This window comes from Orbicella franksi, chromosome 12 (assembly GCF_964199315.1).
Source record: "Orbicella franksi chromosome 12, jaOrbFran1.1, whole genome shotgun sequence".
Taxonomy (NCBI): Eukaryota; Metazoa; Cnidaria; class Anthozoa; order Scleractinia; family Merulinidae; genus Orbicella; species Orbicella franksi.
In genome coordinates, this window is record NC_138156.1 from 18,489,421 (window position 1) to 18,510,052 (window position 20,632).

A 20,632-nucleotide genomic window follows, 5' to 3' on the forward strand; every position below is an offset into this window, starting at 1 on the left:
GATATTGAGATTTAAGAAATGGAAATGTTGACATCATAGAGCTCTGCCCTGATACAAAATAGTAGTGTCATTGTACCATGTTACCTGTAGCTGTCTACATTCATTTAGGATCAATCCAGAATACTGTTGTGAATTATTGAACTAATCATTAATTTTGTTTGGGAGCTATTCACGTGTTCCAGAATATATGGATGGATTTCTTTCTTGCCTATTCTTATTTCAGGAGCAAAAAAGCCAGAGGATATTGCCATGCCATATTATTAATATGCTGTTATGCAGTCAGAATGAACATGCCCTATAATGTACTACCCCCGCAAGGTTTTGGGTCAGAGGTCAAAACCCAAGGAGGCATCTTGGGAGTCCTTGTGTAAATTATGTGGATTCAAACGTTATGTGTTGGTAGATACAACATATATAGATTTGTTTACCAGATGTAATCTCAAGTTGAGTGTCGAGGCACACAAGATAGTCCAGGGTAAACCTTCCTAGGTGCGCCAATGCAGTCTCTGCAAGATGAGACCCCTAGAATCTTAAGTGCTGTTGTGTTGTTTGCAGTTTTTGTGAGTTGTTTTGGGATATTTCTATATCGCTATTCCATTTTTTTTTTAAGAAATATCACTGGGATGAGCAAAAGAAATATTATGAAAGCACCAGATTGAAATAATCAAATCCAAAACTTGGTTTTTTACAAGCCAAAAATCAACAAGACTCAACCAGGATCAACCAAATGATCTACAGGTAGAACTGACAGACTTGATCTGCAACCCAAAAGTCAAGAAAACAGTAATATTTTCAGCCATTACAGCCCAAATCATTACCTAAATTTCCAGACATTACCTCATTATAGTAGCTTATGAAATAGTGAATCAAATACAGTCACAGCTTGCGATCTCCTTATCTGTAAGTTAGATCTCTTATTGTAAGATATTAATGTAGGCCTCTATGTACAGTACATCCTTCCACAGTGAATGTTTCTGTTTTCTTAGCATGATTCTAGTGTTAGCCCTTAAATTCTCAAAAGTGACCAATATTTCATTTCTCCTTACTATACCAGTGTATTAAGAAGTGGACAGGTAATGAAAATTAGGAGACTAATCAATGGCTGAAGAGTATGGGTTTGATGTACCATTAAATTAGCAAAATTAATGACTTGACTTTGGTGGCTTTCTTTCCAAACCTTTGATCCTCTGAAAACATGTAGTTCTTTTCTCTGATTGTGGTCAGGCTTTTAGCCAGAATTTAATAAGTGGTCATCCAAATGTGCTATAGGGCCTGCTCAAATTTACAAGGCAGCATGTGAAAAATAAAACAATTTTCCTTAGAAAGTGGCCATCCTCAGGATGCCCAGACACCCATCTGGCTGAAAGCCTGATTGTGGTGATAAATCAGAGGATATTACATTGCTGAAAAGTTTCTGTTTTCTCACCACACGCTGTGTATATAATGCATTGATATTGCAACAGGAAATTAGATGTGATCATTCATGGAAATTAAACTGGTTTAATAAACTGAAGGAAACAATAATGTCCATATACCTCCCAGCCGATTTCAGTGCCAAAACAATATGTGTTACACACTTGAGAAATATTGCTCACATATTTCCCATTCTGGCATCTGAAACATGTTTCTAATATAATGAAAGTCATGGAAAAAGGAAACCTTTAAAGTTAGTCTCTCTGAGATTGCAGTGTTTTTTTTTTTTTTGGCTTGAAGTATCTTTTTCCTTGGTGATGGTATTCTGTTGTAAGCATTGGTATTAACATATCAAGTGAAGATTTAGGGGGCGTCATTGTTCTAAGTGCTATTTTTGTTACACCAAGAATGCAAAATTCGCTCAGCTGGAAAAGTGGTTATTATTCAAGGCATGCTAAATTTAATCACTTGGGTCTAGATGAAGTCATGTTGAAACATCGTAAGAAAGCCAGGGAGAGCAACCTTGTTTTGCCTAATTCCAAGCAAGAGGTATTGAGAGTTGTCATGTTTTACAACTGTTGAATGATTAGGGATAAGCAGCTTAGAGATTTTATTAGCGGAGCAGTATGTTTAATACTAATGGATCTGTGATGCCCACAAAGGAATGCAAACTGAAATAATATCCTGACATGAACATTGATCAAAACCTAATAGCTGTTTACATGAATTATTTCTGGTACATGTTATACGGTGTTAGACTTGTGTATGACAATACCAGTCTGTAATTGGAGACTAAAACACTTTTTTTTGTGATCATCGTTTTTAATTAATGGCCAAAATGTTTAGGGAAAGATCTAGAGAAGTGTGTGTCGCATGGATTATATTTACAGTATATCATCAAATATTAGGAAAATGGCTTTCTTGTGATGTATTTTAAGAAGATTGTCATTTTGTTTTGTGTAGTGATATACAGTGTAGCCCCTCCATCCTTTGTTTATGGGGTACTAGGCAGAACTAGGCGTTTTTCTCTTAATACAAAAATTTTCAGAGCAATTACATAAGCACCTTAAAATTCTATGTGATATTTCAGGTACTCCAAGATGGAGTAATATCCAACTCCTTTGAAATTTCTTATGAATTATTGTGCTAAGAATTTTAAATGAAAAGACAAAACTTTTGCTGTGCTTTAATCTATTTACATGTAGGTAACATGAAACTATAAATTTTTGTGGCCAGCATACTGTGATTTCTAGACTTAAGGTCTAGGATACTGAGATGAGATAATTGATTCCTTTCAGTTTAAACTCTTCCTTTGTTTTTGTTTACAATTATTTTACTGTCTGCACTCTAGTTTATCTTTAATCCCTATTACATTCTCCCAAAAATTTTTTTCTGTCCTAAGTAAACTTTGCTTTTGCCAATAATATTTTTAATAGCCTTCATATCATTTCTCTATTGATCTTTTAATTTGTTAGTGTTTATAGCTTAGGCTTTCCAATTAATGCGTACAAGATTCAAGACCAATTTGGGGTGCAATTATAGTTTTAGGCAAAGTTGTATCCTTGTGCAGTTAAAATGCCTATTATTACAGAATAATTGTGATCACAATAGAAGATATAACAGTATGTCTGATTATGCAATCAAATATTTCAATGTTTTGCTCTCTTTTTTGCCAACAGAAGGCAAAAGTAGAAGAACTTCAATCAATCATACGTCAGTCAGCCAAGGAGCGATTGTGGTTGGAGAGACAAATTTCAAATGGCGATTCTCCTCGCTCACCCAGTCCTCAAGTCTTGGCAGGAGATCTGGCAGCAGACATCAAGAAAAAGACAGAAAGGCTTAAAATGTTAGAAGATGAGAACAACAACTTGAAGTCTTCAATGACACAACTACAGAAGGCAGAAGCTGAAAGTTTGAAACTGGTAAGACTGACTAAGTTAGTCACACAAAAGTTTTTTGGAACAATGTGGTACATAATTAGCATTCATAAAAATTATTGTTTATTATCTAGTCTGAGGCGATCAATATAATTAAACTTGTTTTTTTTATCTGTTTCTAGAAGGTGATCTTACAATACAATTTGCCAGATCTAGTTTAGAAATTTTCAAAAAGAAATAGGATAAAGCTGTCGAAGAAGACACATGTAAATGTATGGTCAAGTGTGACTCAAAATGAAGGCACCCTGTACAGCTGTTTATATTCATGTATGTTACGCAGCTCAGACAGTTCTGTGCCATAAACATGTTCATGTCTGATATCAGCTTCTTTCTTAAATTACAACTACTGGTAGTTTAATAAGTTACCGGTATGTTTCTGTTAAATTTCACACACAAAGTCATAACTGACTGGTTTTTTTTTACTGTGGACAATAAGATACTGTTAGACAATATTGTAATTTATTGACACTGCACTTCAGAGTTCTGTTGAAAATTGATATTTTCACTTTGTATCAGTGTGTGTGTGAATTTGGAAGACTAACGTGATTAGCCTAATCTTAGTGTAGTTAAGCAAATATGTTACTATTACCAAGTGAACATGTTACCTTCCCAGGTAATAACAATGGCAAACAATTATTAAGAACAATGATTTTGGCTAGATAAGTCTTCCTGACTAAATGAACATTGTGGATTGTATTCCTGAGTAGTGTGCTGTTAATGTTTCAGAGAGTATATCTTTCTCAAGCTTTTTCAAGTGTTGAATATTATACTCAATTCTTGATTGGAAAATAGAATAACTGCCTGAGGTGAATAACCATTGTTTAAAGGGCATTATCCTTAAATTTGAAGTGGTTTGTAGGTTATAGCCCTTTGATCTTAAATTACCAAGGAGATATTTTCACATGTTACTGGTATTTTTTCTTGAGGTGAATAAATTTGATATAGCCGAACTTTGCTTAGACAGACTCAATCATACATTTGCTCGTTGCTTTTCAAAAGCTGTACAGTTACTAAAATATGTGATTTGTTCTCTGCCAATTAAATTAACAGCTGCTGCGTGTTTTCTGATCGGCACTACACTGTAAGCCTAGCAGAGTTGATTTTAAGTGGTGCATTCTTAGTTTAAATGTTTGCCAAATTGCTGGTGGACAAACTTAGCTTATTAATTATTCATTAACCAGGGGATCTCATCTGGAGATCTACATTTTAATAATGAAAGTTTTGCCTTGCTGCTGAGAGCGTGTGAAAATAATGAAAGGATGTTATTTTTGCAGGCTGAGGAACTCAAGGAGAAGGAGAAAGAAAACCACAAGCTTGTGAATGACTTGGAGGAAAAACAGACAAAATGCTCCAAACTGGTAACTGCTTTCTATTCTTAACACTACAATCTCCATGTACAGTGATCTGCCATTCTAAGCTGTAGCCAACTACTTAAACTGTTCACTAGCACAAAATGTTACAGATGACTGTAAGTTAGTTTTATTAATACCAGAAGCAGTGTTGCATGCAGTGGCAGAATTGGATCCTCTTGTGATAGCATACATGTATGGACCTATTTTCACCAAATGAATAATGCTAGCTTTAAGCATGTGTATGCAATGGGCAGCCACAAAATCACAATTATACCTTTGAATCCCCAGTGTATTATTCCATTGCCATGTAATGTCTACTGATTGTTGTGCATGGCAGAAAGTGTGAAGTATATGGTTTGATAGTTTATTAAACAGTGGTACAGTGGTTTCATTTGTATCACTGAAGCACCAATGAACAAAAGTTTTAATTTAGGTTTAGAAATGTGATTGAACTTAACATGAACAAACAAAGCATCCCGCAAGCAGGTCTTAAAATAAATTGTTTAATATATTGTTACATGCAGCTCATAAAAAGCCTTACATTTGCAAACATAAAAAGTTACATGTATTATTTCTCTTACTGTTAGTGCACGAGACATACAAAATACTTCTTTGCACCAGTCGTGATTTAAGGCATTCATTTGGACAGGAAGCACTTTGACTTTGGGCCTTAAGTAATTAAAGTGCAGCACTTTAAATGAATGTAAATGCTATCAACCAGCCAATAATATTTTTTCCAGTAGAGGGAATGACATGATCTTGCGAGAGTAAAGCATGATCCAAGTTACGATGATTATTATTCCAAGAAAGAAAAATTTCTACCAAACTTACATGCTAGGAGATTAGAGAAGTCAACTCATTTTATTTATATTTTAAGAAATCATTATAGCAATTTTTTATAATATATTCTTTCACGTTTCCCATGATAATAATGTTAACATGGGTCTTGCAACTTCTTCCTTATTTTAAAATACATACTAAAAATCCTATGTTGAAATGAAATGAATTTAAAATAATTTTAGAACTCAGTTTTAATAATTGGATTTTTGTTTTTCTTAACCATTCCAAAGGGTGTTTGTCTCTTATATATTCAGAAATGAAACTTCTAAATGCAGTTTCTTTCCTTCCTTCCTTGGGTAATGATGATGAATTACTACATTTTATTCTATTTTGTAATAATAGTATAATGTGCTTCTCACTATGGTTGTGTAATGGTTTTAGTGGTTTTGGTTTATGGTTTATATTTCACTTCTAATCAGGAACATGAAAGAGAAAGATTTGCTGCCAAATGTACAATGCTTCAGAAGAAGAACGCTGAAATGAGCAAGAGGATGGCTGAATTGGAAGAGGTAAGAGTCTGTTGCTGTGCTCTGCTCCTTAATCAGTTTGCAAACTCAGTAAGCAGGGGGTCCTAAATTCATGTTTGAATTGAGGAAACAAAACTATAGAAACTAAAGAAATGAAAACTCATTTTCAAGTCTGTCAAGCAGAAGCATATCAAGAACCAACTCAAGTATTATTTCTGTTTGCTTCAGAGAAACCATTGTACTTTTTAATCATAATTTTGCACACGGACTAGACCCATGTGGGCTGCTTAATATAATCTATTTCTTATCCTAGTGGTGCCTTATGGTAACCTAAGACCATATCATTCTGTTCTATTTAACCAACTAAAAGTTTTATGCCTATTTGCTAAAGATGGAAGAGGAGTTTGGTAATTTGAAGGAAAAGCTAGAAGTTTCTGAAGTGAAGTGTGGCTTGCTGACAGATGAATGTAACAAATTAAAACACCAGTTGGAAGGACTTCTTCATGTCAAGGAGGTGAGAGCCTAATGGCCAATGTAGTGGGCTTTTGATTCTTAACAAATTTAAGGAGGGAGGGGAGAAAGAGGGTAAGGGGGAGGGTAGATGGAGGCAACGTAGATGGAGGTACGTGTAGGGTACAGCAAGGGAGAGAGACTGATGCATTTTCTTGATTGTCATCGTACACATATCTGACTTGAGATCCAGAAAGTTGAAGTCTGGTAGGTTGCTGTGTCATATTGTTTAGGAAGGCACCTTATGTGCTTACAAGTACAATACATATAGCTTCAAACTAAGTTAAAGTATAAACCCATGTGAACTGGTTAACTGGTTAACAAAAATGTTTGGGGATAACTTGCGTTGGTATAGGATTCCTTCTAAGGGGAGTAGTGTACTGTGGTACTCTCGCTCTTTTTATGCTGTGGAGACAGGAGTTTATGATTTTTTAAGTTTCAATGGTGAGATTTTTTTTCAGTGTACAACTTAATGTAATTCATCTCCTGAACAGGATCTAAAGGCAATGGAACAACAAAAGAAGATGATAGAAAATGAACATCTTAGCAGTCTTGAAAAGCTTAAGGAGAGAGAAGAGGAGATTAGACAACTCCACAAGGTGATGATTGGAGCTATTAAACCCTTCAATGCATGGATGCAATGAGTAACTTATTTTTCCTTTGTAAATCAATAGTACATTTAATATCTACGAGATTACAATACCACTGACAGTATGCCTATCTTTATATACAGATCCAGGAAGAGGCCAATCGAGCTCACGAGATGGCTGTGACGTCATTAGAAGACACGGTGCGTAGTTTGGAGCAGAAGTGTATTGATGCTGAAGAGAACAATATCAACCTGAAGAAAGAGATGGAGGAACTGAGAGAACTGGAAAAAGCCAGTATCAAGAAAAAAGGAGAAATCTCTCACAAATCCACTCAGACCACATTAGAAACATTGAACAGGGAAATTCAAACTGCATTGGAAAATGAAGGTAAGAAGAAAAAACTGTTGCAGTAGCTGCCAAAGTCATTCATTAGTACAAGTATATGAAGGCTTTCTTTCAAAGTGAAGACCAACCTACCTTGTGGCACCTGAGAAAGTTAGAAAAGTAAATGTATGTGTGCATACTAAAATGTTTTTGTTTTCTTTCTCAATAAAGTAGAGTGCCAGTCACATGGAGACAAATACCAACATTATTCATTTGTATTTACTCAAATTTTTCTTTGGTAGTAATCATGGCTGCACAGTCAATTAAATGTAGAGAGTATTACTTCGTGCTGATGCAACTTTAAATTCTTATAACAACCATTAAGAAAACATATGACAATCTCAAAGGGGAATAAGAGCAATATAATGCATTTAAAATTTGGGATGAAAAGGAAAATCTACCCTGTGGCAAGCTATCAAGCCAATGAAAACAACCATGACCTGTTAAAAACAGAAGAAACAATATGCTAGCCATACATACTAACAAGGCATGTGCACGTGTAAGTGTCAAATTACGTGGCCTATGTTTTGGTTCGCCTATTTCTGAGCTGCAGTGTAATATCATTTGAAGCAGTTGTATTACATTTACCTCTGTATTTATCTAACTCTGGACTTATTTTGTAACAATCCACAGGTAAAGGTGTTAATGGCCAGCCTTCACTTGGTGTAAGTCTCTCTCCTCACAAGCCTTCCAGTAAAGCTAAAAGTGTCTTATCCCCTGACATCACCCCGACCAAATCTGTTGTATCTGAATCAAAGGTAGAGTCTCCCCACATCTCCCTTGTGAAACAAAAACCTGAAATGGAAGTGAAGCCAAGTGGTAAGAGTGCAGCAGAGTCAGCATCTGGGTCAGAAGATATCTTGGATGCGCTTGCTTTAAGGATTGATCAGCTGGCGGCATCTGATAGTGAAGATGATTTATTTAGCGGTATGTTTACTTTACTTACAAATGGCACAGAAATATATGACTAGCCTCTTCAAGATGTTCAGTTAGTCGGGGTGCAGCATGAAAAATGGCAAGCAGTGTGAGAAGCAGTGGGGGAAAAATAGGGGAGAAGACTGTGTAGCGAGAGAAAGGGAAATAACTTTCACTTTCTCTCGCCATGCCTCTGCCCTATTTTTTTGCTCACCATGTTTCGATTTTTCACACTGTGTCCCAACTAACTGAATGCTGGGGAGAGGGTAATGTATGACTTACTGTGTAGAGCATGTTTCTTTAGTCAGGTCTGACATGCGAGTCATCAATACAGAGGAAAGTGAAGTTATGATAATGAAAAATGTTCAAAATCCACACAAAACAGCGTGGCTGCCTCGTAGAATCTGTGTTGTCCAGTACGTGCTTGACAAGAAAGAGTACATGTATGAAGTGTATCTGCACATGCACATGTGCGTGAAGACTGTGCATGGCATCTTTTGTTCTTGTGAGGACTTACAGTAGATGGCAAGAAAATTTTTTGAATCAAAAGTTCTCTTCATAGGAGGAGGTCGTCTTATTTATGTGAAACAGAAGTTGGAAAGTCTGTTGTAAAGTATAAAACAATCATGATGCATGTGACAATTTCTGAGAACCTCAGTCAGTATTTTAAGCTAAATGTAATTGGTTTTGCTCAGATGCCATTTCATTGACCTCTTAAATTTTCATTTGTAGAAAAAGCATACGAAGACCAAATGGATGATGTCCAAGAAGAGAGCAAATCCAACAAGAGACCTGAACTGGATCTCAGTGACTTAGCTCAGCGCATTGATCAAGTAGCAATCGGTGATGAAAGCAGCAGCTCGATCAGTACAAGAGAAAGAGGGTGCAGTGATGCCAGTCAGGACTTGACAAGCATGGCTGAGGGAGATATGGGTGACCTGGAGGATAATCAGCCTGATAGCTCTGCTCCTGAGGATGAGCAGGTTGAACACTCTCCACATCAACCCATTGGTGTGTATGATTATGATGATGATGATGACTTTGACGACGACGACGAGGATGATATTTATAATTAACCCTTCATGAACATGTGCTTTAGCATTATTAAGTTTAGATCTGTTGTACAAGAATTTACATTGTATTATTTTGATGACCTGTACTGAAGTTGTACATAGTTTTTCAGGAGCTTTCAAGCCCTTTACATTGTATCTTTATGACATTGACATGATAGTAAACAGCAGTTAGTAGTTTATCACATTATGGAATTGCAGGCTTGAAAATTCGGTCAGGACCTTCTGTTACGTGTCTTGTTTTGTGGAGCATAGTCGAAGGAGGTTTATATTGAACTGCATCAAACATAACAGAGAAAATCATCTTACTCAATTGCCTCTGTACTTGCAGTGTCACTTTCTAAGAGTGATTAGTATCTTATTTCTTCTTGCAATATTAATATAATGTCAAGCAGTTGGGTAATGAGAATTGAGAAGATCATCGTGGGGGCTGCCTTGGCATACCACCTAAAACTTTATTTACTCTGTCAACCCCTATTAACCTGCCACCTATTAAATGGCCACTGCTATTAGATGGCCAGTCCCGATGAGAGTTCTTCTATTGTTTTTACCTCTATTAAATGGCCAACCCCTTTTAAGTGGCCACTATCCATTTCCCCGAGGGTGGCCGTCTAATAGGGGTTGAACTGTATACTGGAATAATCAGATATGTAAAATGATAAAATGTTGTTTTATCTCTACCAGGTACACTGAATGTGCATATTGCCAAGCCTAATGAACAGATGTCTGCAGCAGACAGCAACAAACCAAGTGCTGATGAGGAGGGACTTGACAATAGATATCTGGAGGGCGATTACAGTGAGGTGGATCCTGCCATGCTTGAAAAGCTGGCAGTGTATATAGCGAGATACAGTTATGACCCCGTGCAGCATTCACCCAATGAAAACCCCGAGATGGAACTAGCATTCCAGGCTGGGGATTATCTGTATGTGTTTGGTGAGATGGACGAGGTGAGGCTAGTTGTTGAATTGAACTTCTCGTTCTGAGAGGTCTGCCAAGGTGACAGATAACAGCAAAAATTAAAACTTATTATTTTTATGCAATGTTTGCACAGTCTGTTTAAATAGAGGTTAAACAGGGCTGTCATTGGAGAGCTTAAGCAACGACGACGACGACGCCGAGGATGACGCCTAGTCAAAAATGAATTTATGTTTTACAAGCGAAATTCGTGATTTTCTAGATCTGTTCGGTACGCCAATGACCCTAAAAACGTGCTCAGGCTAAATATACAATGACAGCGTTCAATTCCTCAAGGAAACACGAAAAATTAGCTGTCGTTATCCACGTTCAGTAGACGACGCAGAACTTGGTCATTTCGCGTTGTTATTTTGCAGAGGACGGCAAAGAAATGTACAAAGATTTATAACGCACGTGCACAGCTATTGTTTTCCTCATCAAACCTTTTGTTTTGTGACGTTCTCGTTGCCGTCGTCGTCGTGGTTTGCTTAAAGCTCCCTAATAGTTGGCATAGCCCATAACACCTGCTATGGTTGATTATGTGTAACGGGCCCTTGATGCTATGGGTGAACTTGCCTGTTGTTGTTACAATTCACTCGTAAAGTAACAAGCAAATACCGGAAAATTTAAGCATTCTGACGGGTTTCATCTGACGCTCGGGTGTGAAGCTTAAGGCTACAGGTGTATCAAAACTTAATGACAGCCCCGGCTGAAACGTTTGATTCCTATTCTGGAAAACGCATCTGAACTCAGGAGCAAAATGAAGGAGTTCGATTTTGAAACTGCGTTGTAAATTTGTCTAGTCAGTCTAGCATAGTGATTCAGTTTCAACATTTTGCGGAACTAACATTTCGATTTACCAGAACATTGCTTTTGTTTGAAATTTCAGGATGGGTACTTTTTGGGTGAACTGATGAGCGGCCAAAGAGGACTTGTGCCCTCCAACTTTGTTGAGAAAGTTGCAGGTAATGTTCTACAACTCCCATTCCACCCCCCCCCCCCCCCGAAACCCCCAATTTGTTGATAAAAGCCACAACAGGTTCAAGTGCTTTTGTCATGTAAAAGGTAGTTACAATGTTTCAGCCTTTGTATAATTAAGGACTAGTTTCGTGTTTGATATTTTACGTAAATATCTGTAGTGATCAATATGATGGCAAAGCGCTCATGTGTTTTTCAGATTTTCTTTGACCTGGCACAGTTGTATATTTCTTCAAGGTGTAAAATATAAGTTACAGGTTACGAGCATAAGGTTTTTTGATTTGTTTTTGTTTTCAGATGAGAGTGAGATGAACTTAATGATGAATGGCACAGGAGAAGGAATTGGTAAGATACAATTTGAGCCTGCGTATTCGAAATTGGTTATTTGAATTCCCCGTTATTTCGAACTCAAAACCATTTCCCTTCAGTCATTTACTATCGGCTATCTGAACTTCGGCTATTTCGAACGATTTTTCGTTTCCCCTGAGATTTCGAAATAGCGGGATTCAACTGTAGTGCTAAACTGCAATTGATCAAAAGTAATGTTGGATAAAATGACTGCTCAGAAATAGATAGGTATTTACAGGATTCTTTTATTCTTTTTGATCTTACGCATAAGTGTTTGCTGCGGTTAAGTGTCTTTATGTGCTTGTATTAAGAACTTAAATTCTAAGATTAAAAAGAGTTGTCTTTTTAATAGCATCTGGCTCATGTTTAAATGATTTTGTTGTCTTTTTAGATGAAATTGTAGACAGCAGTGATGAAGAGGAAACAGATGGTAACCATACTTTTGGTTTAAACAAACTATATTTAGTAGTCTTGTGGTTACAAAATATAAACAGCTGAGCAAAATAATCGTTTATTAACAATCAGTTAACTGTTCTGAAATTTATGATTTAAGCTTAATGTTTTAGAAACTGTTTTAATAATCTGAAGGAGAGTAATATCAATGATAACAATAATGACTACATTTTCTATATCAAGGGGTTGATTTACCTATGCTAACATAGTTAACTCTAAAGTTACTTAAAATAAGGTGAAGGTTCTAAAAACTAAAACTGGAATATGACTTTAAATATCTGCTAGTATCCTCAAGGGCGATTTTCCAATGACTAGTGCTAATCTAAAAGCTATGTTACAATTTGCCATTTAAATGCTCCTGTTAGCCGCAATGGCTAGGAACTCGGTAAACAGAAATATGACAGAAATTGTTGTGCTACGTGAAACACTTAAAGCTGCTTATCAATGTGAAGTCGACAAAGGTAAATTACCGCCGTAGTGAGTTTGTAGAGTTGACGTTTCGAGTGTTAGCAAAGTTTTGCTACGATGAAAGACTAAGGCTGTCAGACAGCGTCCACACTACGCCGGAGGAATTTGAAAACGCAGGTTTATTTGCCCGGTTTTGGCCTACCGTCCACACTAATCCGGCACGAAAACGGAGCTTTTCAAAATCGCTCTTCAAACCGGACGAATTTAAAAAGGCCGGCTTTTCGTTTTCGTCTGGACGGAAAACATTTTGAAAACGGAGCTTTTCGAGAACGATGTTGTCACAGTAATTATGTGACTTTCCTGATCGAGCTTTCCTCAAACACGAATCCAAAATGACCGTTGATTGTTGCCTTGTTAAATTTCTCCGGCGTAATGTGGACGTAAAACATTTGATACGTTTTCAAAGTCAAACCTCCGTTTTGAAATTCCTCCAGCGTAGTGTGAACGGGGTCTAACGCTCAACGCGCCAGCTTTACAAACTCGCCACTGCTGTCAACTTATCTCTATGAACTTCAGTCGGTAAGCAGCTAAGTGAAACACAGATCTAACTGTGTGAAAAAGTGTCATTGGAAGATCTCTCAACTAATTTTAAGGGCTTTCAATTAAGGGCTTTTGATAGCAAACTAATCGTGGGATGTAATTGATAAAAAGAACGCCTTTGAGAACATAAAGTTCACTCATCCTTTGTCTTGTTGTAACGCTTTATCACTGTTCAGAAGAAGAAAGCATGTCCGAAGATGGCGAAACACAACTCGCGCTACTGGGAGAAAACGGCGAGCGTCAGATGAAACCCGTCAGAATGCTTAAATTTTCCGGTATTTGCTTGTTCAGCTATTTAATCCACATCATTAAATAATTGCTAAATGTTTTTTTCACGTTTGTAACATTTTAAATTGACCTTTCGCGAGAATAAAATATCTTATCATTAGCTTAGGAAAGTCTTATTACACAGCTTATGTTTAACTCTGTGAGGAGATTCATGGGTCTGCTTTTAACCGATCAGTAAATTCTCCAAAGGTTTAAAACTCGTAGTCATTCGTTTTCGTGATAAGTAGTAATATAAAGTGCGTGCCATGGAAAGGAAGTCAGTTGTCAACGTGATTTCGTCTCAAATTTGTGTTAGTGAAAGTACTTCTAAAAAAATTAACTCGTTTTTAACATTTGCCTCCTCTTATACTCTTAACACATATTTTTTTAAAAAAACATGTGTTGTGATCTTGCAAAATCAGATATGATAATTTAATCGAATATTACTGTTTAAAAAATATGAAATAAAATTCACTTCGTAAATTTTGTGCGATTTCGAAAAAAGAAAATAAAAAATAAACATTTAATCCCAAAAGCCTGTATATGAAAAGTGATTTAATTTTTGGTGTTTGGAATCCTGTACTAATACGCATTTGGCCAAGAAGAAATGCAAAATACATAATGCAGTGATTGTCGTTTGAGTGTTAAAAATTTTGTTATGGTTTGGCACTCATGCGCTCCAGTTGGCGTGACTTTTGCGTGACATCGACTTTGGTTTCTTGCGTTAGGTAAACTTCATCGTGCGTTACGCTTGTCAGTGGAACATATACCCGATAGTGGATTACAAGACATCCAAGAAGAAGATGAAGAAGGCGTGGAGGAAGACGTAGAGGAAGAAATAAACTCAGAAGATGAACTTGATGAAGAGGACGGATCGAGAGACGCCATGTTGAACCAAGATGGCGTGACAAGTGATGAAAATGATATTGAACCTTTCAGTAAGTCACGCGATTGCTTGACCTTTCCTTAGCCTGGCTTTGTTGCTCGGAATTCTCCCGAAGTGTTTTGTTTGGAGTCTACGTTCAAGTTTAACTTAAATAAAATACAGGCATTTTGATCTGATAAGTAAATGATATGATGCTAAAAGCAAAACAGTGGCAGGAATGGGAAGTTCCCTCTCAAGGGGATATCTATGTACGAGGTTGAGAAATCCGAAGTGGTCAAAAGCTATCGCTTTCTTGAGTTCAGTTTTCAAATAAAAAGTTTTGAACGTAATAGCGGCTAGCCCACCCAGTAGTTCTGTTGTATTTAATGGTATAGAGCTTGAAAGATGTGACAAACAAACTGTATATGTGGACCGATGGAGTGTGTCGCTAGTCTTTAGTCGTACTGTTGTCATGTGTATCTGTCTGTTAGGGGTTCCATCTCCCAGGCGGCTTCACCTTGAACGTCAGTTTACACAGAGCGTGCTCCTGAGTTGGAAGCCCGCTGACTTGCCTGCAGATCAAGTGAAAGGGTACGGTGTGTATGCCAACGGAGAACTACGGCTCATGATCAAGGGAGCAAGTAAAACCAAGGCCCTTCTGGAGGGCATTGACCCCGAGGAGGTAAAATTTATCCTCACTTTTTGGTATTACTGTAAAAAGACTTAAACCGTCGTCGTACGTGTAGCTTGTACAGTTTTAATTTTGAAACTGAAAATGTTTTCTTTTCGTTTTAGACGTATCGGATATCCGTGAGAACTATAACAACCAAAGGAGAGGAGTCATCTGATCGTTCAGCTGTGTTAACTGTCGGCAAAGGTTAGTTAACTGAACTTTTGTTTGAGTGTTGGTTATAGATTTACTTCGTTGTTCAAGTCTTACATGAAATGGGAGTAACTGAAGACAAGGAATGATGTGTCATCTTCGTAAAAGTGATGAAACAAGTTCGAGGAGAGCAAGGAAGAAGAAAGCTTGGGAAATTTAGCAGGTCAGAACAGACCAAGAGGAGGAAGAAATCTGCATTTCGTTCTTCGTTTAGCCGTCGCGATATTTTTCTCCGTAGTTTTATCTGACGGTCAGGGTGTTTTGAAAATATAAGCAAAAAGCAAATTCTGTCACAATAATGTTACAGTCGAATCCCTATCAAGCAGCCACCCTCGGGAAATGGGAGGTGGCCACTTAATAGGGGTTGGCCGCTTATTAGAGGCTGGTGTGCTTTGAATGTTTTTCACCACCGGGTTAATTTCGTAGTGAACATGGAGTCACTTCAAGGCAATCATGATAAACGTGTGTTTGAATGTTTTTATCACTCGTCACCTTCTATTTCGATCTCTTATCTGTCATTGCCTTTTCTAAAACAATTTTTTTAAATTTTGGTTGGCCGTTTAATAGGGGTAAAGACAATAGAAAAACCATTATCGGGACAACCAAAAGGTGGTCGCGGCCGCTTGATGGAGGTGGCAAGTTAATAGGGGGCGTTATTTACAGTATTTTACTGACAATAATTTCGGGACTTTGACAACTGGCTGCTTAATAAGAGGTGGCCGCTTTATAGGTGGTCGCTTAATAGAGGTTCGACTGTTATGGTAGGGCAGTTTAAACTTTTAACCTATGTGTGTAAAGGTGAGTGTAATTTCTAGTCTTTTAACGCAAGGCTGTTGTTTCCTCTAGATGCTAACTTCGCTCCAAGCCACGTGCATGTCATGTGCGTCTCTCCGACGTCCGCCAAGATCGAGTGGTCACCAGGCAACAGCTCGTTCAGTCACGAGATTCTCTTAGATGGCGCCCTTTACAGGACAGTGCGCCCTGGCACATTCCAGCACACGATAACTAACCTCGAACCAGACCAGTTGTATAAGGTCCATGTTCGTGCTAAGGACCCTAAGCGAGTGTTGGATCGTGACAGTGAACCCGATATTGAGTTTGATCTTTTGACAGTGGAGGAAGAGTTCAGAACTGAGCCGGGTGGTAAGTGAACAAGTTTTTCTAAAACTTCGTAACAACTGGTCGAACTTTGAGATAGGTAACGAGAGCAAGTTTTGGATTTGTCTTCGCCACTGGTTATGCGAGAAGTGTCTCCAGCAACATCTCCCTGCAGTACTCACAGAAACCACTCATTGACCAGAATCAACTTTTTTCTTTTAACATTGGTTCAATTACATACATGTGCTGATACGAGCAAAATATGGGAATGGACCACTAGAGTATAAACTATGTGAGCACGTGTTAGGAAAATTTCTTCGATGATTGAAGCACGTTGCGGATGATGCATAGTGAAAACTTCAGCCTAACATTTTCAAGTTCGTGGCGTGTAATCGGTCATAATTTCCCCCCATCTCAACCGTGAACTAGATGAAATTTTTCGTATGGAGGTAATTTCCGCAAGGGTTAACATATGACGTCTCCTTCAATAGCAAATCTCTGTCGATTCCTTAACTGGTTAGTTATGGACATATTCTGTTTTCTTTTCCAGGTCTTCCAGACCCACCTCTAGACGTCGAAGTCGTGGTGGGTCACTCGAACTCACTCGACGTAAACTGGATTCCAGTGACTATTACAGAGAAGGGAACTTCAAACGGGGCTCGCGTGACAGGATACAAAGTGTACATCAATGATTTTCCCTGTACTGAGGTCACGTCACCCACAGCGGATTGCGTGACAGCTGTGTCGTGGATGGTCGAGCGTGCGGCCAAGAGGAGTCACAGCGATGCTCTTCGTGTTGTCGTTAGAACTCAATCGTGCGAAGGAGAGTCGCCTGATTCTAATGAAGTTGTTCTGCCTATTGATAAGTTTAACTTCAAAGTAAATCAGGTTATAAAACCCAAAGGAGCAGAATCGCTTGCTCAGAGAACAGACTTGACGCCTGAAGGCTCTACTGAAGATCACGATGATCAAGACGATTCAACACACGTGGCAAACGGTGTTTCGGTTTCTGACGTGCCGAGAGAACGATCTGATAGTGTGAGGCGGTTCAGCCGAGATGAAAACGGCCAACCGCTGTTAGTTGTAGTAGAAGAGACTCCTAAACAAACAAACGTTGCCATGGACTACTTAAGCCCGCTAGCGCAGCCTCGGACTAAGGGAGAACCGGTCGTGTGGAAATACGAGGCCGGGGATGAATCGGAAACTGCCGAGAGCGTTACGAAGAGTGACGGAAGAGCGTCCGAAGACGAAGATGACGAAGAAGTTGAGATTTGTATTCCAGATGTTTCGGAAGATCAAGCGCCATCTGCAGAGCAGGAAGCGGACGTGAATGGGGAAGAACAGGGTTATCAACTTCTTGAAGAGGAGGTATGTTATTAATTGTTTTACATTGCTGCTTTCTTTTATCCGCGGTAAGACCGCATCAATTAAGGTGGCTGAACACAGTTTTGATACCTATGTTTCATTCACCTTTTTCTCCAAAACCCTTGATCCCTCGGTCGCCAAAAATGGCAGCAAGCAAGTTAACAATACAAACTTTGGCTTTTTGAAGGTTAAGTTGACGTATGTGCCGTTGCCATGGCAACATGAATAAACGTAAACAGGCCTTTAAAATCGGTTTTGTTTATTTGTAGAAAATCTAGTCATTAGATTTTCTTTATAATTTGCATGCAACAAGCTTGTAACGATTCTCACAAGTTAACACCATTTTGCTAATAATTTAACAGAGAGATCTTTAATTATCCCTTGTTGAAGGTTCACTGGAATATCTAGAATTTCCTTTGTTAAAGTTCAGTTATTTTCAATACTCCAGTTACTTATTTCCTAAAGTATTTTCGTGCAAAATTTCGTGAAATTCTAATGAGCGGTTCTCGAGAAACAGGCGTATTTCCGAGAGTGCAACTTTTCATTCAATCGCAATTTTTTTACTTACTACGCATGCGCTGCATTTAACTGGGTTCTTTCGGTAACAAAGAAAAAGCTGAGAATTGCTGGGTTCTTTGCTTCGTTACCTTTTCTAACATATCTTTGTAATAAAAGACTAAAGCCATCAATACACAGCGTTCATTTATAGAATAAAATAGCACAGATAGTGCGGGTGTTGAGTAAGTAAAATGATCGCTTTATTGACGGCATGTTTGTTTTTTGCAATCCTTGTGCGCGCGCTGAATTGCATCAGCAAAAGCGCGCGCGAAAACTGTGTTCGGCCACCTTAAAGCTCGAGAAGTAAGCTCAATTGTTATAATATGGTTTATTCTGAGGAAGTAAGAAAATTGTGTTCACACCCCAAAATAGCCCTCGACCAAATTAAGATAGCATTACCCTTTAATATGGCAGTCTATTCTGGAGTTTATTTATTTAGTTATTAAGCTTCGGCCTACTGTTACACATAAAGAAAAAGAAAAAAGAAGAGGAAGCAAAAAAAAAAAAAAAAAAAAACAGACAGCAAAACAAAACAAAATGGCCAGGGGAGCCGCTACAGCTTAGCCAATTACAGCGGTCCCCTAGTTCATCTATCAATTGTGGAAACGTTTTTAAACAAAATCATAATTACTTTAAATGCGCTTTATTTTCCTTTAAATCCCCCATTCGTTGTGCCCTCTTAAGAACGTAGTCTCTCTAGAATGTATAAAAACAGTATTCTGAACAGTGGAACCTCAAATTGTAACCACCCCGTAAAGACAATTACTTTTTTTTATCACGGCCACATTTTGGACGGAAATCTTAGCTTTCTTATGGTTTGGTTTATGTAGGATAACGAAGATGAGGAAAACGCGGAGATTCCCGAAGACGCGCACAATTTTGACGAGGAAGTAGGTGTGCTTGCGGACGAAGAGACATCAGAAATGCAAGAAGAGGAACTGCAGAGGAGTAGAAAGGAGAGCGACTTGTCAGTGACAAGTGATATCGATATGGATGAACTTGAGCGGTCATTAGAAGAGGCACAGAGTATTCCACGAAGCAGTCCTGAGGGGAAAGAGAGCGAAGACAAAAAGCCATTTATTCGACCACTGGAATACGACGAGAGTGATTTTGAGGATGACTCGAGCGAGCAAACACCCCTCTCTATCATTCAGGAAGAGGATGAGGAAGATCTGTCCGAATCGGTACCTTTTCCGAGCAACATCTCCCGATCTCACTCGGCTTCCGAAGGGTTCGAGAGCGATGATGACGTCATGGATTTGCTTGAAGAAGACGAGCCGACGGGTCAAGGCATGGACTTCGGTAGTGTTCGTAAAATTTCGCAAACCGAAAGAACTTCCGTGCAAAACTCTCAGCCCGACGTTGAAACGTCGGACGGTATGGGCTTCGGAAAATACCTAGCGCAGAGTAGCGAGCAGCCGAAAGTTGACGCTTCTCTTGATAGCATCAGACTTGAAGAGGACCAGAGTGAACTGGGTGAAAATGACGGCTTAGAACACACATACAGTGATACAGAGGCTGACCACGGTGGAGTCGAGAGGAGTTCGACTCCTCTTGATGATGAACAGGGGATGGAGCAGCAGGAGGAAGCACTTCGCCGTCCTGTTTACGACGAGGCTGCACCGGCAACAGAAAGGCAGGCTCCTTCTGATGAGGGGTACGTCGGTGAAATGGCCCCAGGGGAACGAGTGCGGGTGTTTTTAGCTCTTTATGATTACGACCCCTCCACCATGTCCCCAAATCCTGATGCTGAAGAGGAAGAACTGGCATTTAACGAGGGAGACCTTATTAAGGTAAGCAAGTGGTGTGTACCGTTTAGACAGGTGATTACTTAGTACACGTCGTTCGGAAACGGAAGAAATTTAAATCTTATTTGGTCGTGAAATTTTGGTTTGGTGAGGTTTTGGTATTCCGCGACTCAAACTTGCATTCTTTACCCGCAAATTGTTAAAATGTAGGAGTTGCCACGGCTTTAATTTTATAGTGGAATTTAGTATAGTAGAAATACCTGTTTCTTTAGCCGGGTGTGAAGCGCCTATGTTTGTGGTTTTGTTGCAGAAGTAACTTATGAATTAAGATGATCGCAATAGTTTTAACGCTTAGTTAAAGTAAGCTATTTTCACGGAGCCTGTTATTGCAGTTCTCCGGTAAAGTACTGCAACTTCAAAGAGGTAACGCTTTTTTTCATAACAGATTTGCGCGTTATCGTCATTTGACTACAACTACCAGAATTCCTTTCGTTTTTTCTTTATTATTTAAATTTTGAAGTGTGGGATTTAAATAACAATTTCCATAATTGCCGGAGGATTCTTGTGGTCAAATGACGCCATCTTGCAAATCGCCTGTTGCGTCAAGTGACCTGTTTTTCGTGTTT

General features: G+C 38.5%; 1 protein-coding gene across 4 annotated transcripts in view; it reads left to right on the forward strand.

Moving 5' to 3' along the window:
- LOC145463999 (RIMS-binding protein 2-like) overlaps positions 1-20,632 on the forward strand; it is a 31,025-nt gene that overhangs the window by 5,557 nt on the left and 4,836 nt on the right. For 2 of the 4 annotated variants that reach the window (XM_081447797.1, XM_081447795.1), the window contains exons 5-23: positions 3,093-3,335; positions 4,625-4,708; positions 5,962-6,051; positions 6,401-6,523; positions 7,014-7,118; positions 7,253-7,496; positions 8,127-8,420; positions 9,141-9,419; positions 10,163-10,428; positions 11,325-11,400; positions 11,711-11,758; positions 12,153-12,191; positions 13,399-13,497; positions 14,218-14,427; positions 14,846-15,036; positions 15,150-15,231; positions 16,084-16,380; positions 16,886-17,703; positions 19,089-20,051. In XM_081447797.1, the coding sequence (XP_081303923.1) occupies positions 3,093-3,335; positions 4,625-4,708; positions 5,962-6,051; positions 6,401-6,523; positions 7,014-7,118; positions 7,253-7,496; positions 8,127-8,420; positions 9,141-9,419; positions 10,163-10,428; positions 11,325-11,400; positions 11,711-11,758; positions 12,153-12,191; positions 13,399-13,497; positions 14,218-14,427; positions 14,846-15,036; positions 15,150-15,231; positions 16,084-16,380; positions 16,886-17,703; positions 19,089-20,051 (4,551 nt within the window). Of the gene's footprint in view, positions 1,963-3,092; positions 3,336-4,624; positions 4,709-5,961; positions 6,052-6,400; positions 6,524-7,013; positions 7,119-7,252; positions 7,497-8,126; positions 8,421-9,140; positions 9,420-10,162; positions 10,429-11,324; positions 11,401-11,710; positions 11,759-12,152; positions 12,192-13,398; positions 13,498-14,217; positions 14,428-14,845; positions 15,037-15,149; positions 15,232-16,083; positions 16,381-16,885; positions 17,704-19,088; positions 20,052-20,632 lie in introns of all 4 variants that reach the window. The other 2 variants (XM_081447798.1, XM_081447796.1) reach the window with 2 other exon arrangements.